Below are 14,601 nucleotides of genomic sequence, written 5' to 3'. Positions count from 1 at the left end.
AGAAATATGGGAGAAGGAGCTATAGGGGGGGTTTCTTTGGTGATTTTTGTAGGGACCAAGAATTCCTAGGTGCGAAGTAGATAGACACCGGAAGCTCAATGGTGCAGTATTGTTAGGTATAGGAAGGATGAAATTATACAGATATATTCCCACAAAGGTGGGTTGCAGTCCCTGCAACCACCGCATAGGCCCGCAGGGAATTAACCATCCCTGCTCGGTACTCCAGGTCCTGCTGGATACTGGATGGTCACTTTTCTGTAGTACGATTGACTTTCTACAAAAACTGCAAAGCTATTACCTCCAAAGGAGGTATGACTGGTAATATGGAGGTGCCCAATGTGTGTTGTTTTAGTGTTTTAAAATATAAACATACAAAATACCTTGATAGCATAGGGGATAGAGTGTAGGCGCCTCTAATCTTTTGTATTGACCTGAGGAAGCGGGCCATGACCTATGAAATGCATTGTCAGATTGCTTTTTGAATAAAAACTTTTTTCCAGTTGAACTGGTGTCTATATCTTCTGGAGTGGTAAGCGATTACCTCTCTTTTTTATTTGAAAACACTAAGATAGAACCCACATTGGGCGCCTCCATCCTTCCCATTACGGGAGAAGGAGACATGTAAACAGGCCTTTGGATCCTGTAGAACTGAAATATTCTTCATCAATATGAATTATCATAATGGGATAGTTCCCAAAATGCAATCAATAATGATGTGTGAACAATATAAAGCTGTGTTATTTGGAAAGCAGCTTGTCACTTGGGGTTATCTGTGACCAAATATGATATGTAAATATGGATTATTAGGAATATAATCATATTTTTTTCACAAATGCATGTTTACATATTTAATTTGCCAACTCTTTTGCATGTTAAATTGATTTTAATAGTATTCTAATGTGCAACCACAAGTAATGATGACAGGCTGTTGTAATTCAATTCTGTAATGTGCTTATTACTGCGGTGAAAACATGAAAACCCAGACATAATGACAAAGGTGAAAGCCAACAACATTGTCTCAATCAACTGGATAACTCACACTTTTACCTTATTAACTTTACTTAGGATAATTTCATAACAAAAGTTTTCTCTTTGAAATAAATTTATACAGCACCAAAAATTTGCATTGATTTGCACACACACATACACGCACAAATATAATTGACCATTTTCCTATGATTCACAATTTATTTCCTTGGCATGCTTATTCATATGTGTTGGTTTTCTAAGATATCCGAGTACTCAACTCCGTAAATGATGACAAATTCATTTATCTTCTATAATCCTGGACAACAAGACTTAGAAAACATTTATATTTTTTATATTTCCGAGAATAATCTTTGGTTGAACATATTTTTTTATTTTATTTGGGGCACCAAAGAAATGTAAAAAATAAAATCCAACAGTGGTATCCAATTGATGTTTTCGAGATTTGTGTAGTGTATGTATTTTTGCAAGAGCATAACTTAATAAAAAAAGAAATAACAATATTTCATAAAATCTATCTCACTATTTACAAAGGCTGAGGTTTTTGTGTTTTTCTTTTAAATGTCTTAAATAAATGGGAGCGTTAGAGAGCAGATGCTTAAAGTGCGTACACACGCCTGATCTCTTCAAACGTCAGGTCGTTAGACCCGCCCACGGGGTGGCCGTGCTGACGGCAGTTTCCCCGTGTGTACATGCTGGTAAGGCTGTTCTTGACTGATCGGCCCGGCGGATCGGTCAAAACCAGCCTGATCAGCCTGCCCGTCGTTTGAAGAAATCAGGCGTGTGTACGCACCTTTATAGATCTATTCTGTTTGAGTTGGAGCTTCAGTAAACAAGGATGTGAGATACTACTGATGTCACACTCTCTTACGTCATGAACCCCCGAATGTACACATCACAATAAGTTAGAAGTACATCATATGGAATGCGTTTCCAAGACTCTTACAAGCATTTATTGGTCTTAACTTTCCGTGACTCTTATAGAATTACAGTATTTAAAAAAGAATTTACAATAGACTTTAACAATGCTTTTTTTATCTAAAAATAATAATAATAATAAAAAAAGAAACTGGAAACGGGATCAGGACCAAGACAAAAACATAAATAAATAAACTTTATATTATATTGCATTGTAAGGACATACTTACTGTACAGGAACATATAGCCCCACATATTGTAAAACTACAAGATTTGGCATGCCTTGTAGTTCAGCAATAAAGAGTTAACTGATGTACTTTGTGTTAAACTCAGCTTCAGTTCAAGGCAATACAGCTGTATTTCATAAGGCTCTTTTGGGGCGTCATAAAGGCCAATCAACATTAATTTATGTGCTTACTTTATGATAATTTAAAATTAAAGAACTTTTTTTTTTATCGACTTTCGTCAATTTGTCTAAATCAATTTGTCACTCTATAGGTCATTTAGACTGAGCCCTTGTTGCTGAAAAAAAAATCTTAATATTTTTTATGGTTTGTAAATAACCTTTTTTCAGAAAGAGCAGCAAACTCAACTACTAACCTGCTCTAAAGTCACTAAAGTTTTCCACGGTTCTCTGTCAGTATAAGCAATGAGTTATCTGAACATCATGATATGGAGTTTAATAGTAGTAAGGATGGATCTTTATTTTCTATTCTTTCACAGTTCACTGGATTTGATAAAAATTACCAGCCCGTTTATTTTTTTCTTTCTTTTTTTCTTCTTCTTTTTTTTTTGTAATAGATATAATTTATGTTTGAATATGTGGGGATGAGGCCTACACTTAGAGCAATACTAGCTGACATAACATTACAGACTACTTGATAATTTCACAGCTCCAAAGTATAATCTGAGTTAGACATCACATAGACCCAAAACGGTATAGTACAGCACCTCTTTATAAATACTGCATGAACCCCAAAGGATCTGATTGTAATGTGATTTTATAATTGTATAATGTTCTTTTTTTAATGCTTTCAGTTGGCATTTGTGCAATTTCTGCTGTAAAAAGAATAAGACGTACCAAGATATTGTAAAATAACATTCCGAGCACTGACTGATGGAATATGGTCCTACATTAATACAAATCGGTTAAAGTTTTTGTGTGTAACCTTTCACATTTATCATGACTGTATATGAGTATGAGAAATTTTTAAACGTAAGAAACTAATGACGTTGGAACTGATGAGTTACCTGGTGTAAAAAGAATAGATTATAAAAAATATCTGATCTCCCATAGATTTACCAGCTTGATTTGAAAGTTAGATAGTTGGACAGTATGAGAAAAAAATCCACATTATAAAAAAGTAATACCTTATGTAAACCATATTTTACAATATAAAATATTGAAGTAATTCACCAGTTTTCTGATTTTGCAAAACAGATAAAATGCTGTGACATATCGACCTGCACTCTTAATGCAACTGAAAGCACCATTTGGGTGTGTGTGTGTTTTTTTAAATATAACTGGACAACAGTTTTGTGCAAAAAAAGTCAAGCCTAAATAATTGCAACACTGGCACTGTCTTAGAATTGTTAAATTGTTGATCTGGATTGATATGAAAACAAATCTTCACTAGGATCAGTGGTATCCCACCAACGTCATTAATTCTACGGCACTGTGTATACTACTAGTAGACGACCCCAAAAGCCTAAAAGTCATCACTTGCTTATAGATATAAAAGGTGAGCTGTCTGTACATATGGAGAACTGGTACACTCCTTCTGGCTTCACACTTTTGCAGGGCTCATCATGCCACATATTCTGTGTTCCTCAGGCAACAAGAGCAATCATATACACTATGTAATGTTTGGCACTAGGAGAGTATGGCGTCAGTTCTTTTTTTTTTAACATACCTGCATAAATCACATGGAGCCATGCATTCAGAGTCCTGAAACGGATCTCCTCTGTACTATGAAGAACCAGTTTCTTTCATCCCTATAATTAACCTTTCCATTAAACTGACACTTTTTTTTGCCAGCTGGGTATATCATCATGATTATCATTTTTAACTTTTGTTTCATTTCGTCACTGGGTGGATACTTTCAGGCATTGTCCCACAGATCAGTACTGTCTACAAAAATATCTTGGGCTTCCATTAATAGAAATACTATAGTTAGTGTTCTAGTAATAGAAATTGTATGCTCGAGTAAAATGGAAAATAAAGCAAGAGTGGTTTGGGTAATTATTTAATTATTTGACTCTCCGCCTAAAGAGACTGAGCTTGTGCTATATTTGAAATGAAAATAAGCCCTGTGCTTTAGTTTTTGGCAACAATACAGAACAGACTTAGCACCGGAGTATTTTAACGCCCGTTGAGAAATAACAGTTCAGGTCAGCTTTATGCCCCACCATGATAATCCTCAATTATTCAATGCATCCATACTTTGACTAAACAATTTCTGTTTTTTTTTTTTTAATATGCTTTTTTGATCTTCAAACCTTAACTGTCACATAAACAGAAGGCTTTTCAGAAAATGCGTTATTGTTTACAAAAATGATCTACACTTGGATGTTGGTGCATAGCCCTGTAGCACAGACTGCCAGTTGTAGCATGATCAAGGGGTCATTTACATACAAAACCTTGTAGACATTACAGCTCTTAAAATGATCACTTCTATATGAAGATTTACCACAGCACTAGACAACACACTGTCTACACTACATAAGGTACTGCTGTCCTGCCTTCCTTTGTATGTTCTTTCACCACCGAGTTTCTTCTGTCCTGAAATGCACCAGCGATACTTTTTCTTTGATTTAACAAAGTATTTGAAAGAATGATAATCATGATGAATAGCCATTTTAGTGTTCTCCATGACTTCAACTGCCATGGCTTTTTGATCAGTTGATAGAGAGTATGCAGTTTGCTTTTAGCCACCAAGTAGTTGACAGTGTTCATTGTTCAGATTACCCCTGTGGCTCTTGAAAGTCCTTTATGGGTGTTTGTTGCTGTCAGGATAGCCCATTGCTGTTGTTACAATGTGGTTTCATATTCCAGCCGTTCCTGTATAAGTGCATCATCTTTATACTGTAGCCGAGGGGGAGAAGGTGAACATTCAAATGCTAAAATTGCTTTACGTAGGCTCCTGTCCAAAACATGCCTCTCCCAGGCTGGGTACCTGTTTCTAAACAGGTCAATTTTAATAACAGATTCTTCAATCCGTGGATGCCTTGAGGATGGCGTAGATGGTGCTGTAGGCCTCACTTGAAAAACTGGCATGCAGCCGTCTCTTTCTGTAAATTTTTGATCACTGGCCACACTCCTATTATTGGACATAGATCTAAGAGTGCTGGAGGCCACCTCAGGGGGCAAAGGAAATGCGGATACAGGGTCTTCACAAGCACAGCTCGGTGACTGGCCAAACCTAGGTCCATTAGGGTGAAAGAAGGCATAGTACATAAGCATAAAAACAATACCAGTTAAAAAGCTACTAAACACTACACACAGTGCTGGGATAGCAAATGCATCCAGGATTTGGGGGGCCTTGTATAAATACCACAGGGTACTCAAGGCAGTGTTTTCCAGAAGGATGACAAAGTAATAAATAAATAGCCGGCACCGTGTCCTTCCTTCCTTCACATTAAACCAGCTAAATATATAGATGATTCCAACCACCATGTCGAAAACAATCTCCTCCCACTTGGTGATACAGAATTCCGTTTCACAATGCACAATCCAAAAGGTCATGATGCACCAGTGAAGGACAATAAATATTCCAAAGTAAAGTTGGAAAACTGAAGCAAAGAGGGCAAAAGTTATCACTCTTGCCGCAATGGTGAAGAAATGCCAGCAGAACTGAATAATCACAGCCATGTAACTGATGGGCTTCTTGTCATCTCTGGAATCCCGTAATGCCTTCTGGTAGGATGCCAGGGCCCACGCTAATGATACGAGGGATGCAGCAGCTGTAAGACCTAGAACGAAAAATAAAGAGCTTTCATCAAAAACAGCGCAGGAATTCAAGATCCATACATTACATTGGTTCTAAAGAATAATGGATTGATAAAATATTCATAACACTGAACTACAAAAAAATCTCTCATAAATTCAACCTTTATAGTCATCTTCATTCTGAAGCAGTTTTTTTTTAAAGCAGTAAGAGATTATAACAAATTAGGTATGATGCTATGAAGTATTTGTAATGATTTTATTAATGCAGAGATTTCCATCCATTGTTTGGTGGTGCTGGTAACTAAATAAGTTAATGTTAATCTTCAACAATCAAGCTAACCACTAGAGATGAATAAATATGTCATACTTTAGAGATTTTTTTTTGTCCCCCGGTCTAGATCAGTTCATAAATGTAGCGCCCAATGTGCTAAATGGAAAGCTGTAATATTTATCCTCTGTAGTGATCCATGCCCACAGAATCCCCACTCAGTCATTGGAGGTCAACCAGGTGGAAATGGAGCCTGTGCACTAAAAGGAGCACAAACCTCTCCTTAGCTTGGAAGGCTATCTAAGATGTAACAAGTCTGCCAAGTGGATAACTTTACAGGTCATCTCTAGCAATCATTTAGACCAGGGGTGTCAAACTCAAATTGAAGGCTAGGACTAAGTCGATTGCCAACCTTGATGTCTATTGGACACCTCCCTCCCTTATCAAGTTCCCTGGTGTCTAATGCCCCCCTCCCTCCCCTATACAGTTCCCTGGTGTCTAATGGCTCTCCTCCATCCCCTATACAGTTCCCTAGTGTCTAGTGGCCCCGTACCTCCCCTATACAGTTTCCTGGTGTCTAGTGGCCACCCTCCATCCCCTATACGGTTCCCTGGTGTGTAGTGCCCCCTCCCCTATAAAGTTACCTGGTGTCTAGTGGCCCACTCCCTCCCTTATACAGTTCCCTGGTGTCTAGTGGCCTCCTCCCTCTCCGATACAGTTCATTGGTGTCTAGTTCTTTTCTCCTCCCTCCCCTATATGGCTTCCCTGGTGATCTAGAGCTTCCCTGGTGGTCTAAAGTGGGTCAAACATAATGCAAAGTGAAGAAATCACTTGTGGGCAGAAAGTTGATGGCTCAAATTGGGCCCATGAGCCAAAGTTCGAAATGTATGCTTTTTGACTTTAGTAAGCTGAACTGATGCAACTTTGTATTAAACTCCTGTTGGAAATACTACAACTCAACTTTTTTAAACTCCCTTAACCTCCCTAGCGGTATGGACAGAAATGTCCGTTCAAAAAAACATGCTGTGAACAGTATAAACATGCATACACATCAATACTCTCCTGCACTGTATACTAGACCCTTGCTTGACACATTTTGGCAAGTTACAGGGAAAAAAAAGTTTTAAAAATAAATTTTATCACTGTTTGCACAGAAATCCTGGGGAAATTGAACGCTGGGAAGGTTAATAAAACGCAAATAAATGAGTTCATAGACCTATCACACCCAGTCAGGCTTCTCCTAAAACATTTCTTGACTTTACTTAATGTCTTTGTTATAAAGGCTTTCTCAAGACATAAAGGTCTACAAAAAGTATAAAATGTACATTTGTCTCAGAGTAAGATGCACTATTAATTATTTTTTCCTATTTCGCTTTCACTTACAGTAAGCTGTAAAAAGCTGACAAATCTGACAAGTTTTAGATGAGTCCATCTAATCCTGGTGGATTCTCTGGGATTTCTTTATTTTTAAAAGCACTAGCTGAGTGGAGGTGGCTTAGTCCACTTACATATAAAAACGGCGCTCCAGAAATGTGGGCCTCTAGTGGAATATTAGTAAAATTACAGATTTTTCGCTACTTATTATGATTGTAAAATACTGGTAATCTTTACTGATATTTTACTATGGCCTAACCTAACCTTACTTTCACATAGAACCCTCCTTCTCGATGCTTAACCCTAACAGATCCCACTGCCGATGCCTAAAGGTGGCCACTATCGGTCCAATTTCTAGCGAAAAATCGTTAGAGCGATCAGAAATTCTGATCGGATTGGTTATAAATCTCCATTGGTGGACACAATCGATTATAACCGAGTGAAAAAAATAGTCGTCCGAATTAATTTTCGTCAAACCAAAATTTGGATTTTCTTGTTGGTTGTGATAGATAGCAAGCAAAGATTGGTTCGTTGATGGTGTAGTGAACGATGTATTACAATATTTCACTTCCGATCAGAATTTCTGATTTTTCGCTAGAAATTGGACCGTTAGTGGCCAGCTTAACTCTAATGCTGGTTACACACTATGAGATTTTCTGGCTGATTTACTGTCAGATCGATTATTTCCAACATGTCCGATTTGCTTTCCGATCGATTTCCGAGCATTTTCTGTTCGATTTCCTATGAAAGTTAACGGAGATCAATCGGAAAGCAAATCAGACATGTTGGAAATAATCGATCTGACAGTAAATCGGCCAGAAAATCTCATAGTGTGTACCCAGCATAAGAGCCACTTGACAATGGGATAGGGCTCCTACTAACAAGCAACGCTTGGTGAAATTTGCCTTCTTAAAGCAAATTTAAGAAAACAAATTTCAGCAAGCATTGCTTGTTAGTAGAAGAGCTTTTTGGTCCCTCTTATCCCCCTATACAATGTTAAAGGTTTGGGTCACCCCGAGCTGCTTGCTTACTCTGTTGTACTGGTCTAAGCCCTATCCCAAACAGCCATATCAATCCCTGTTGTACTGATGAGGGCCAAAAGCCCGAAACAGGCTGTCAACATGTGGGGTTGGTGTGGCTGTGTAATATTTAAAGCTATAGGCTTGCTATACACCAGCAGATCTGGATGCTTGCCTGGCTTACAGGGGCGAAAATAGATCATTTGCATATTAAGTTGTGGTGCATTATGGGTAACCACAAATGTTCACTTTTAGCTGAATAATTGGAAAGCTCCTTCTGTTTTAAGAAGGCAAATTTCACCAAGCATTGCTTGTTACTAGGAGGGCTTTTCTGTCTCTTTTATCCACCTATAAATTCCTAGTGGTTTGGGTCACCCCAAGCTGATTGGTTACTCTATTATCTGTCTGTAAACTCATTAGGCAAAGTTTGGGTTATTTCCTGTTTGGACAGAAAGTAAAATAAGTCTCTTCAGGATGGACAAAGAAAGCAGTAAATAAATCTTTTCTCTTTCGCATGGACCTATACATATTCTAGAGAGCTACCACAGTTCCAACTGCAGTCTACACTTCTCAGTACCACAATTCCAACCATAGCCATGTCTTCCACCTGTCTTCCTGACCATACAGCAGCCCATGCAATAGAGAAGAGGTTGGCTTATAGTCCGATGTGTGGACAAGAGGTATGACTATGTTTTACAAATCCATAGCCCTGCCCACCCACCTGACTATTTGCCAGCCACTGCTGCCGAGGCTGTTGGACAACCAGGTAAGAGTGATGGGGCATGACTTGTGGCATATGGCCAACCCCCACCCACCCGGTGCTTACATATATGCCAACTTACATACATGCCAACCTCTGTTCCAATACAGAAGATGGTGTAAGGACAGGTGGGAGCAAGGCTACACTCAGTGCCTTTAAGCCCTGTGCCTTTTTTTTTTGCAGACTTGATTTCCGATATGAGCAGTGCATGAAGGCTGGCAAGGTGACACAGGAGCAGCCTTAGTAAGCAGCCTTACTTTTTGTAGACTTAAAGGACAACTGAAGTGGATACGGAGGATGCCATACTTATTTCCTTTTAAACAATACCTGTTGCCTGGCAGCCCTGCTGATCTTTTTGGCTGCAGTAGTGTCTGAATTAGACCAGAAACAAACATGCAGCTCATCTTGTCAGATCTGACAATAATGTCAGAAACACCAGATCTGCATATGCTTGTTCAGGGTCTATGGCTAAAAGTATTAGGTAGGGTCCTTTTCCACTGCAAAACACAAACGCATGCGTTAGCAATTGCGTTTTTTGACATGCAATTTTGATGTGCGTTTTTTGTGTGTTTTTTATGCGTTTGCGTTTTTCTGATTGGCAAGTGTTGTCTTGATTTTTGAAAATAGATACTAGTGGTTAAATCAATACAAAACGCATTTCAATCAGTTTTCCATGCTTTCCTATACTTTACATTGAAAAGCAAAACGCATCATAATCGCACAGACATGCGTTTGCGCTTTTAAAAAAATCAGAACGCAGCAGTGGAAAAGGCCACCCAAGATTCTTATTTTAAACAGGCTGCAAATGCATGCGTTTTGCGTTTTTGGCAAAAATGCAACTAGTGTAAAAGGGCCCAGACAAAGGATCAGCAGGACAGCCAGGCATTGTTTAACCATTTACTGACATCCTAACGTATTAAAACGTCATGCTTACCGCTATTAACAGCAACATGACGTTTTAATACGTCCCGCGTTCCCGCCGATGCTACCGCCGTGTGTGCGCCGCTACCGCCGCTGTTTCCGTCGGGCTTCTGTGCTGGGTGATTGGGGAAGAACGGTCCTCTACCCAATCGCAGTGCCTGGAGTGAATGGACGTCACCGCGAACAGCGGCTACGTCCATTCACAATAACAGGAAATGTAACAATTAAATAAAGTGAACATTTCCTATGAGTGTTCATCTTGTAGCCAAAAAGTATATAACACCTACAAAATACATTCATTTTCAAGTACATACAGATCTTAATAAAATTACACTTCCAACCCTCCCCCCCCCCCCAAAAAAAAAAACACTTGTAAAAAAAAAAATCAGCTAAAAAAAAAAAAAAAAATAGTTGCCTTAGGGACTCAGCTTTGTTAATTTATATTTTATGGGGGGAAATTAATTTTAATTTATTACATAGGGGCTTGTAATTATGGCCAGAATAAAAAAAAAAACACAACAGAAAAGTAACACTTATATTTCAAAATAATATACTGTCGTCATACATTGTGATAGGGACATCATTTAACCACTTCCCTACCACGCTATTTTGTGCTGATCTGTGCTGCGTGGGCTCTCCAGCCCACAGCACAGATCAGCTAGCAGCCAGGCCGATCAGACTTCCCCCCTTTTTTCCCCACTAGGGGGATGTCCTGCTGGGGGGGTCTGATCGCCGCCGGCTGCTTGCGGGGGGGGGGGGCTCTTCAAAGCCCCCCTCCGCAGCGCTTCCTGGCCTCCTTCCCCTTCCCTCCCTCTCCCTCCCCCTGTGAGCGGGCCTGATGGGATAGGCTTTAGCATATCAGATGCCGGTGATCCCCGGCCAATCAGAGGCCGGGGATCACCGATCTCCTCTACGGCGCTGCTGCGCAGCAGCGCCGTATACATGTAAACACCGGGGGAAGGTCTTCCCCGTGTGTTTACATTTACCCTGCGAGCCGCCGATCGGCTCGCAGGGTGTTCACGGAGACACCCTCCGGGAACTGACATGGAACAGCCGCTCGTACGAGCGGCCGTTTCCATGGAATACACTTCAGGATTCAGGGGCATGTATATACGCTCCGAGAATCCGGAAGTGGTTAAACTGTTTAATAATCGGGACAACTTGGCAAATAAAACGTGTTTGTTTTATCCACAGGAGAATGTTTAATTTTAAAACTATAATGGTTGAAAACTGAGAAATAATGATTTTTTTTCTTTTTTTTTCTGTTTTTCTCATTAAAACGCATTTAGAATAAAAAAAATTCTTAGCAAAATGTACTATCCACAGAAAGCCTAATTGGTGGCGAAAAAAACGAGGTATAGATCATTTTCTTGTGATAAGTAGTAATAAAGTTATTAGGGAATAAAATGGAGGAGCACTGACAACTGAAAACTGCTCTGGTCCGTTAGGATAAAAACCCTTGGGGGTGAACTGGTTAAAAGGAAATAAATATAGCCTCCATACCTTCTCACTTCAGCTGTCCTTTATGTGACACAGGTTCCCTTATCACTAGAATATGACTAATAGTATATTTATTTTATCAGTCATAAGGCTGAGAACTGATCTTACAGAGATTAAATAGTAAGTAAGCCCTTCATAGTATATCATTGTTTTATTTATGTGTGTGTTTTTTAAAGAACAGATACTAAATAACAGCTTTTGAAGAGTACATTTCTCTGTGTCTTGCTTCAGTGTGGATGGTGTAAAAGCGTACAATGACTTTGCATTTTGAAAGCTGCACAAGAAAATAAAACATTTGATTAGACACTTAGGTCCATGCTTATTTCAATGTTTGTTAAGGGCGTTTCAAAGAACAGTGCTTATGTAACTGTAATTAGTTGGACTGATAATCTATTAACAGACACAAAGGTTATTGATCCACACACTGTTCTGGATTAAAGGCAATTAGGGAACTAAGCATCAATACAACCACTCTGATACCTCATACAGAAATGTGAAGAGGGTATGTGGGTGGATGCACCATTCACTGGAGAGACCACTTCCTAAAGGCCCAGTCTATAGCTAGCTGTATTTAATCATTGTGTCTTTATGATCATCTTCAGCAGTAGAAAACTTGCACACATGGACTGCACATGTTCATTAAAATGATCTACTGGCGTTGTTGACTTGAAGTTGTTTGTTCCATGGCTGTCAGGTTTATCGATGGACACTGTACTCAATGATTAACTGACCTTACGTTTCATGAACTGAAGGTGTAGTGTATAGCACCTATATGCAGGGGCATAGCAATAGGGGGTGCAGAGGTCGTGACCGCATCGGGGCCCTTGGGCTAGAGGGGCCCCAAGGGGCCCTCCCTCAAACACAGTATTAGCTCTTTAGTGGTCCTATACTGATAATATTCCCTTCTATAGATGATTAGAATAGCAGTGATCATTAACACACTGTTTCCCATCCCTTTCTTGCACCTTGGACACTGTGGTCGTCCTTTATTGGTTTTGGTGTGGCGTATCAATTGTTATGTATAGAGAGTAAAACTTGCACTGGGGCCCACAGCTTCTTAGCTACGCCACTGCCTATATGACCACAGTGTCCTTAGCAGCCGTGTTTGAGCATCATATAGCAGTGCTGCTTTTAAGTCACACCTGGAATGATAAGGATGCTGAGAGCTGATACCTTCCAAAGTCACCTTGGCTACCAGCTCCCCACATGAATAACTCTATAGCATGATTTTGCTGGAGAGGTCTGTGCTCCATTTTGTTTAATAAGTTTCTGAGTATTGCTTTCACTAACCAACACACACAAAAATTAAATATTCCCCTGTAACAATCTGTAAGTGGCATTAAGCAAAGTATTTATAGACCATTTTAAAAAAAAAACTGTGAAAGCTCTTCAGGCAATGTTAACACAAAAGTTTAATATGCTTTTCTCCCTTCATTGGCAGGAATCCTCCTACCATCACACCTTGGCTGATGTGAATCCTAAACAACCTCCAGTCCACAGTCACTAATACTGTAAAAATGCTTTAGAAAGTTGTCTCATCATGTGGTCTCTTACAGAAAGAAACTCTAGCGACTGTCTTTCTGAACTTGCTTTTAAAAAATGGCCACATGTCTGACTGTGGTGTTCATTCCATGCTGATGCTTCTACTAACTTCTTGTGCATGCCCTGATTATTTTACAACTAGACTACTTCAACTCTCTGCGATGAGGAGTGGGGAATCTCCAGCCTTCCTTCAACCTTTATATCCCAATCTAATGCCATGGTCTTCACCTATATGACAAGTCGCCACGTGAATGGAAGACAAGTAGCGTCCGATCAACTACGGTTACCCCACAGGATTTCAACCTGCAAGGTATAGAAGTTGAGGCCGGGAAGACCAGCGTACCACCAATCTCACAGAGAAATACAAGCAAACAAGTAATGTGATCAGTCTGGTCAGGGTCATACACATAAGATACTTATCAATCACAGTGGACAAGATACAGGTATAAGAATGGTCAACAAGGCAAGCATCGATCCATGCAGCAATCCACAGGGTAGTCACAACAGGCAAAGGACAGTCCAGGCGGCAATCCAAGGCTTAGTCAAGTTCCAAGAAAAGGTCAGTTCGAGCAGAATCCAGAGGGTAAGGTCAATAACAGGTAATCCACAGTAAGCAACAGCACACACCCAGAGAGAGAGATTTTAAATATCATGCACTCACCAATCAGTGGCTGGCCACACCCTCAATCACAGCAATCAAGCACACAAATGTCAGCTGACGCTGCGCTATCAGCTGAACTATGTTTACCGGTGCCTGAGGCTGTATGAGGGACGCGTGAACAGGCGAGCCCACCTGGCTGCCGCTAGAGTGTGCACCTCCACGCACACCCCCAGTGTCATCACAAGCGAGCACGTGATCGGACGAGTCGGCCAGCCACAACCCAGAAGTACCAGGAACATCACTAGTGCAGGAGACAGGTGAATGCATGTCACCTGCTCTGTGGTCTAACAGCTAACCTTTTCCCCCCTACAGTCTATTATGAACGATCCGGAACGACTCATCCACCTGTCCTCCCGCTTTTCCAGTCCTATCTCACCATTTCAGTCCCTTCACTAGCTACCAGTTACACAAAGGATACAATTCAAAATACTGACTCTCACCTACAAAACACACAAAAGCTTTTTACAACCTATCTCCTCCTTATTTAAATAAGCTTATTACCAGAAACCATCTTAAACGCAATTTCCACTCTACTAACAATATTCTCATGTCTTCCTCTCTGGTCACCTCTTCTCACTCCTGCTTACAAGATTTTTCTTGATCCTCTCTCCTCCTCTGGAACCCCCTTACTCAACTCATCCATCACTCACCCACACTTACCCTTTTTCAGGTGCAACCTGAAAACTCACCTCTACAGGTAAG

The 14,601-nt window shown here is 40.0% G+C and overlaps 1 protein-coding gene across 1 annotated transcript in view; it reads right to left on the bottom strand.

Moving 5' to 3' along the window:
* Nucleotides 1-1,333: 1,333 nt before the first annotated feature.
* Nucleotides 1,334-14,601, bottom strand: part of XKR4 (XK related 4) — a 401,273-nt gene continuing 388,005 nt past the window's right edge. Inside the window, exon 3 of the mRNA XM_068237390.1 lies at nt 1,334-5,877. Within this exon, the coding sequence (XP_068093491.1) occupies nt 4,937-5,877 (941 nt within the window). The 3' untranslated portion in view covers nt 1,334-4,936. The remainder of the gene's footprint in view (nt 5,878-14,601) is intronic.

This window comes from Hyperolius riggenbachi, chromosome 5 (assembly GCF_040937935.1).
Source record: "Hyperolius riggenbachi isolate aHypRig1 chromosome 5, aHypRig1.pri, whole genome shotgun sequence".
Classification (NCBI taxonomy): Eukaryota; Metazoa; Chordata; class Amphibia; order Anura; family Hyperoliidae; genus Hyperolius; species Hyperolius riggenbachi.
The sequence above is the reverse complement of the archived record's forward strand: the minus strand, read 5'-3'. Positions and strand labels throughout refer to the sequence as shown.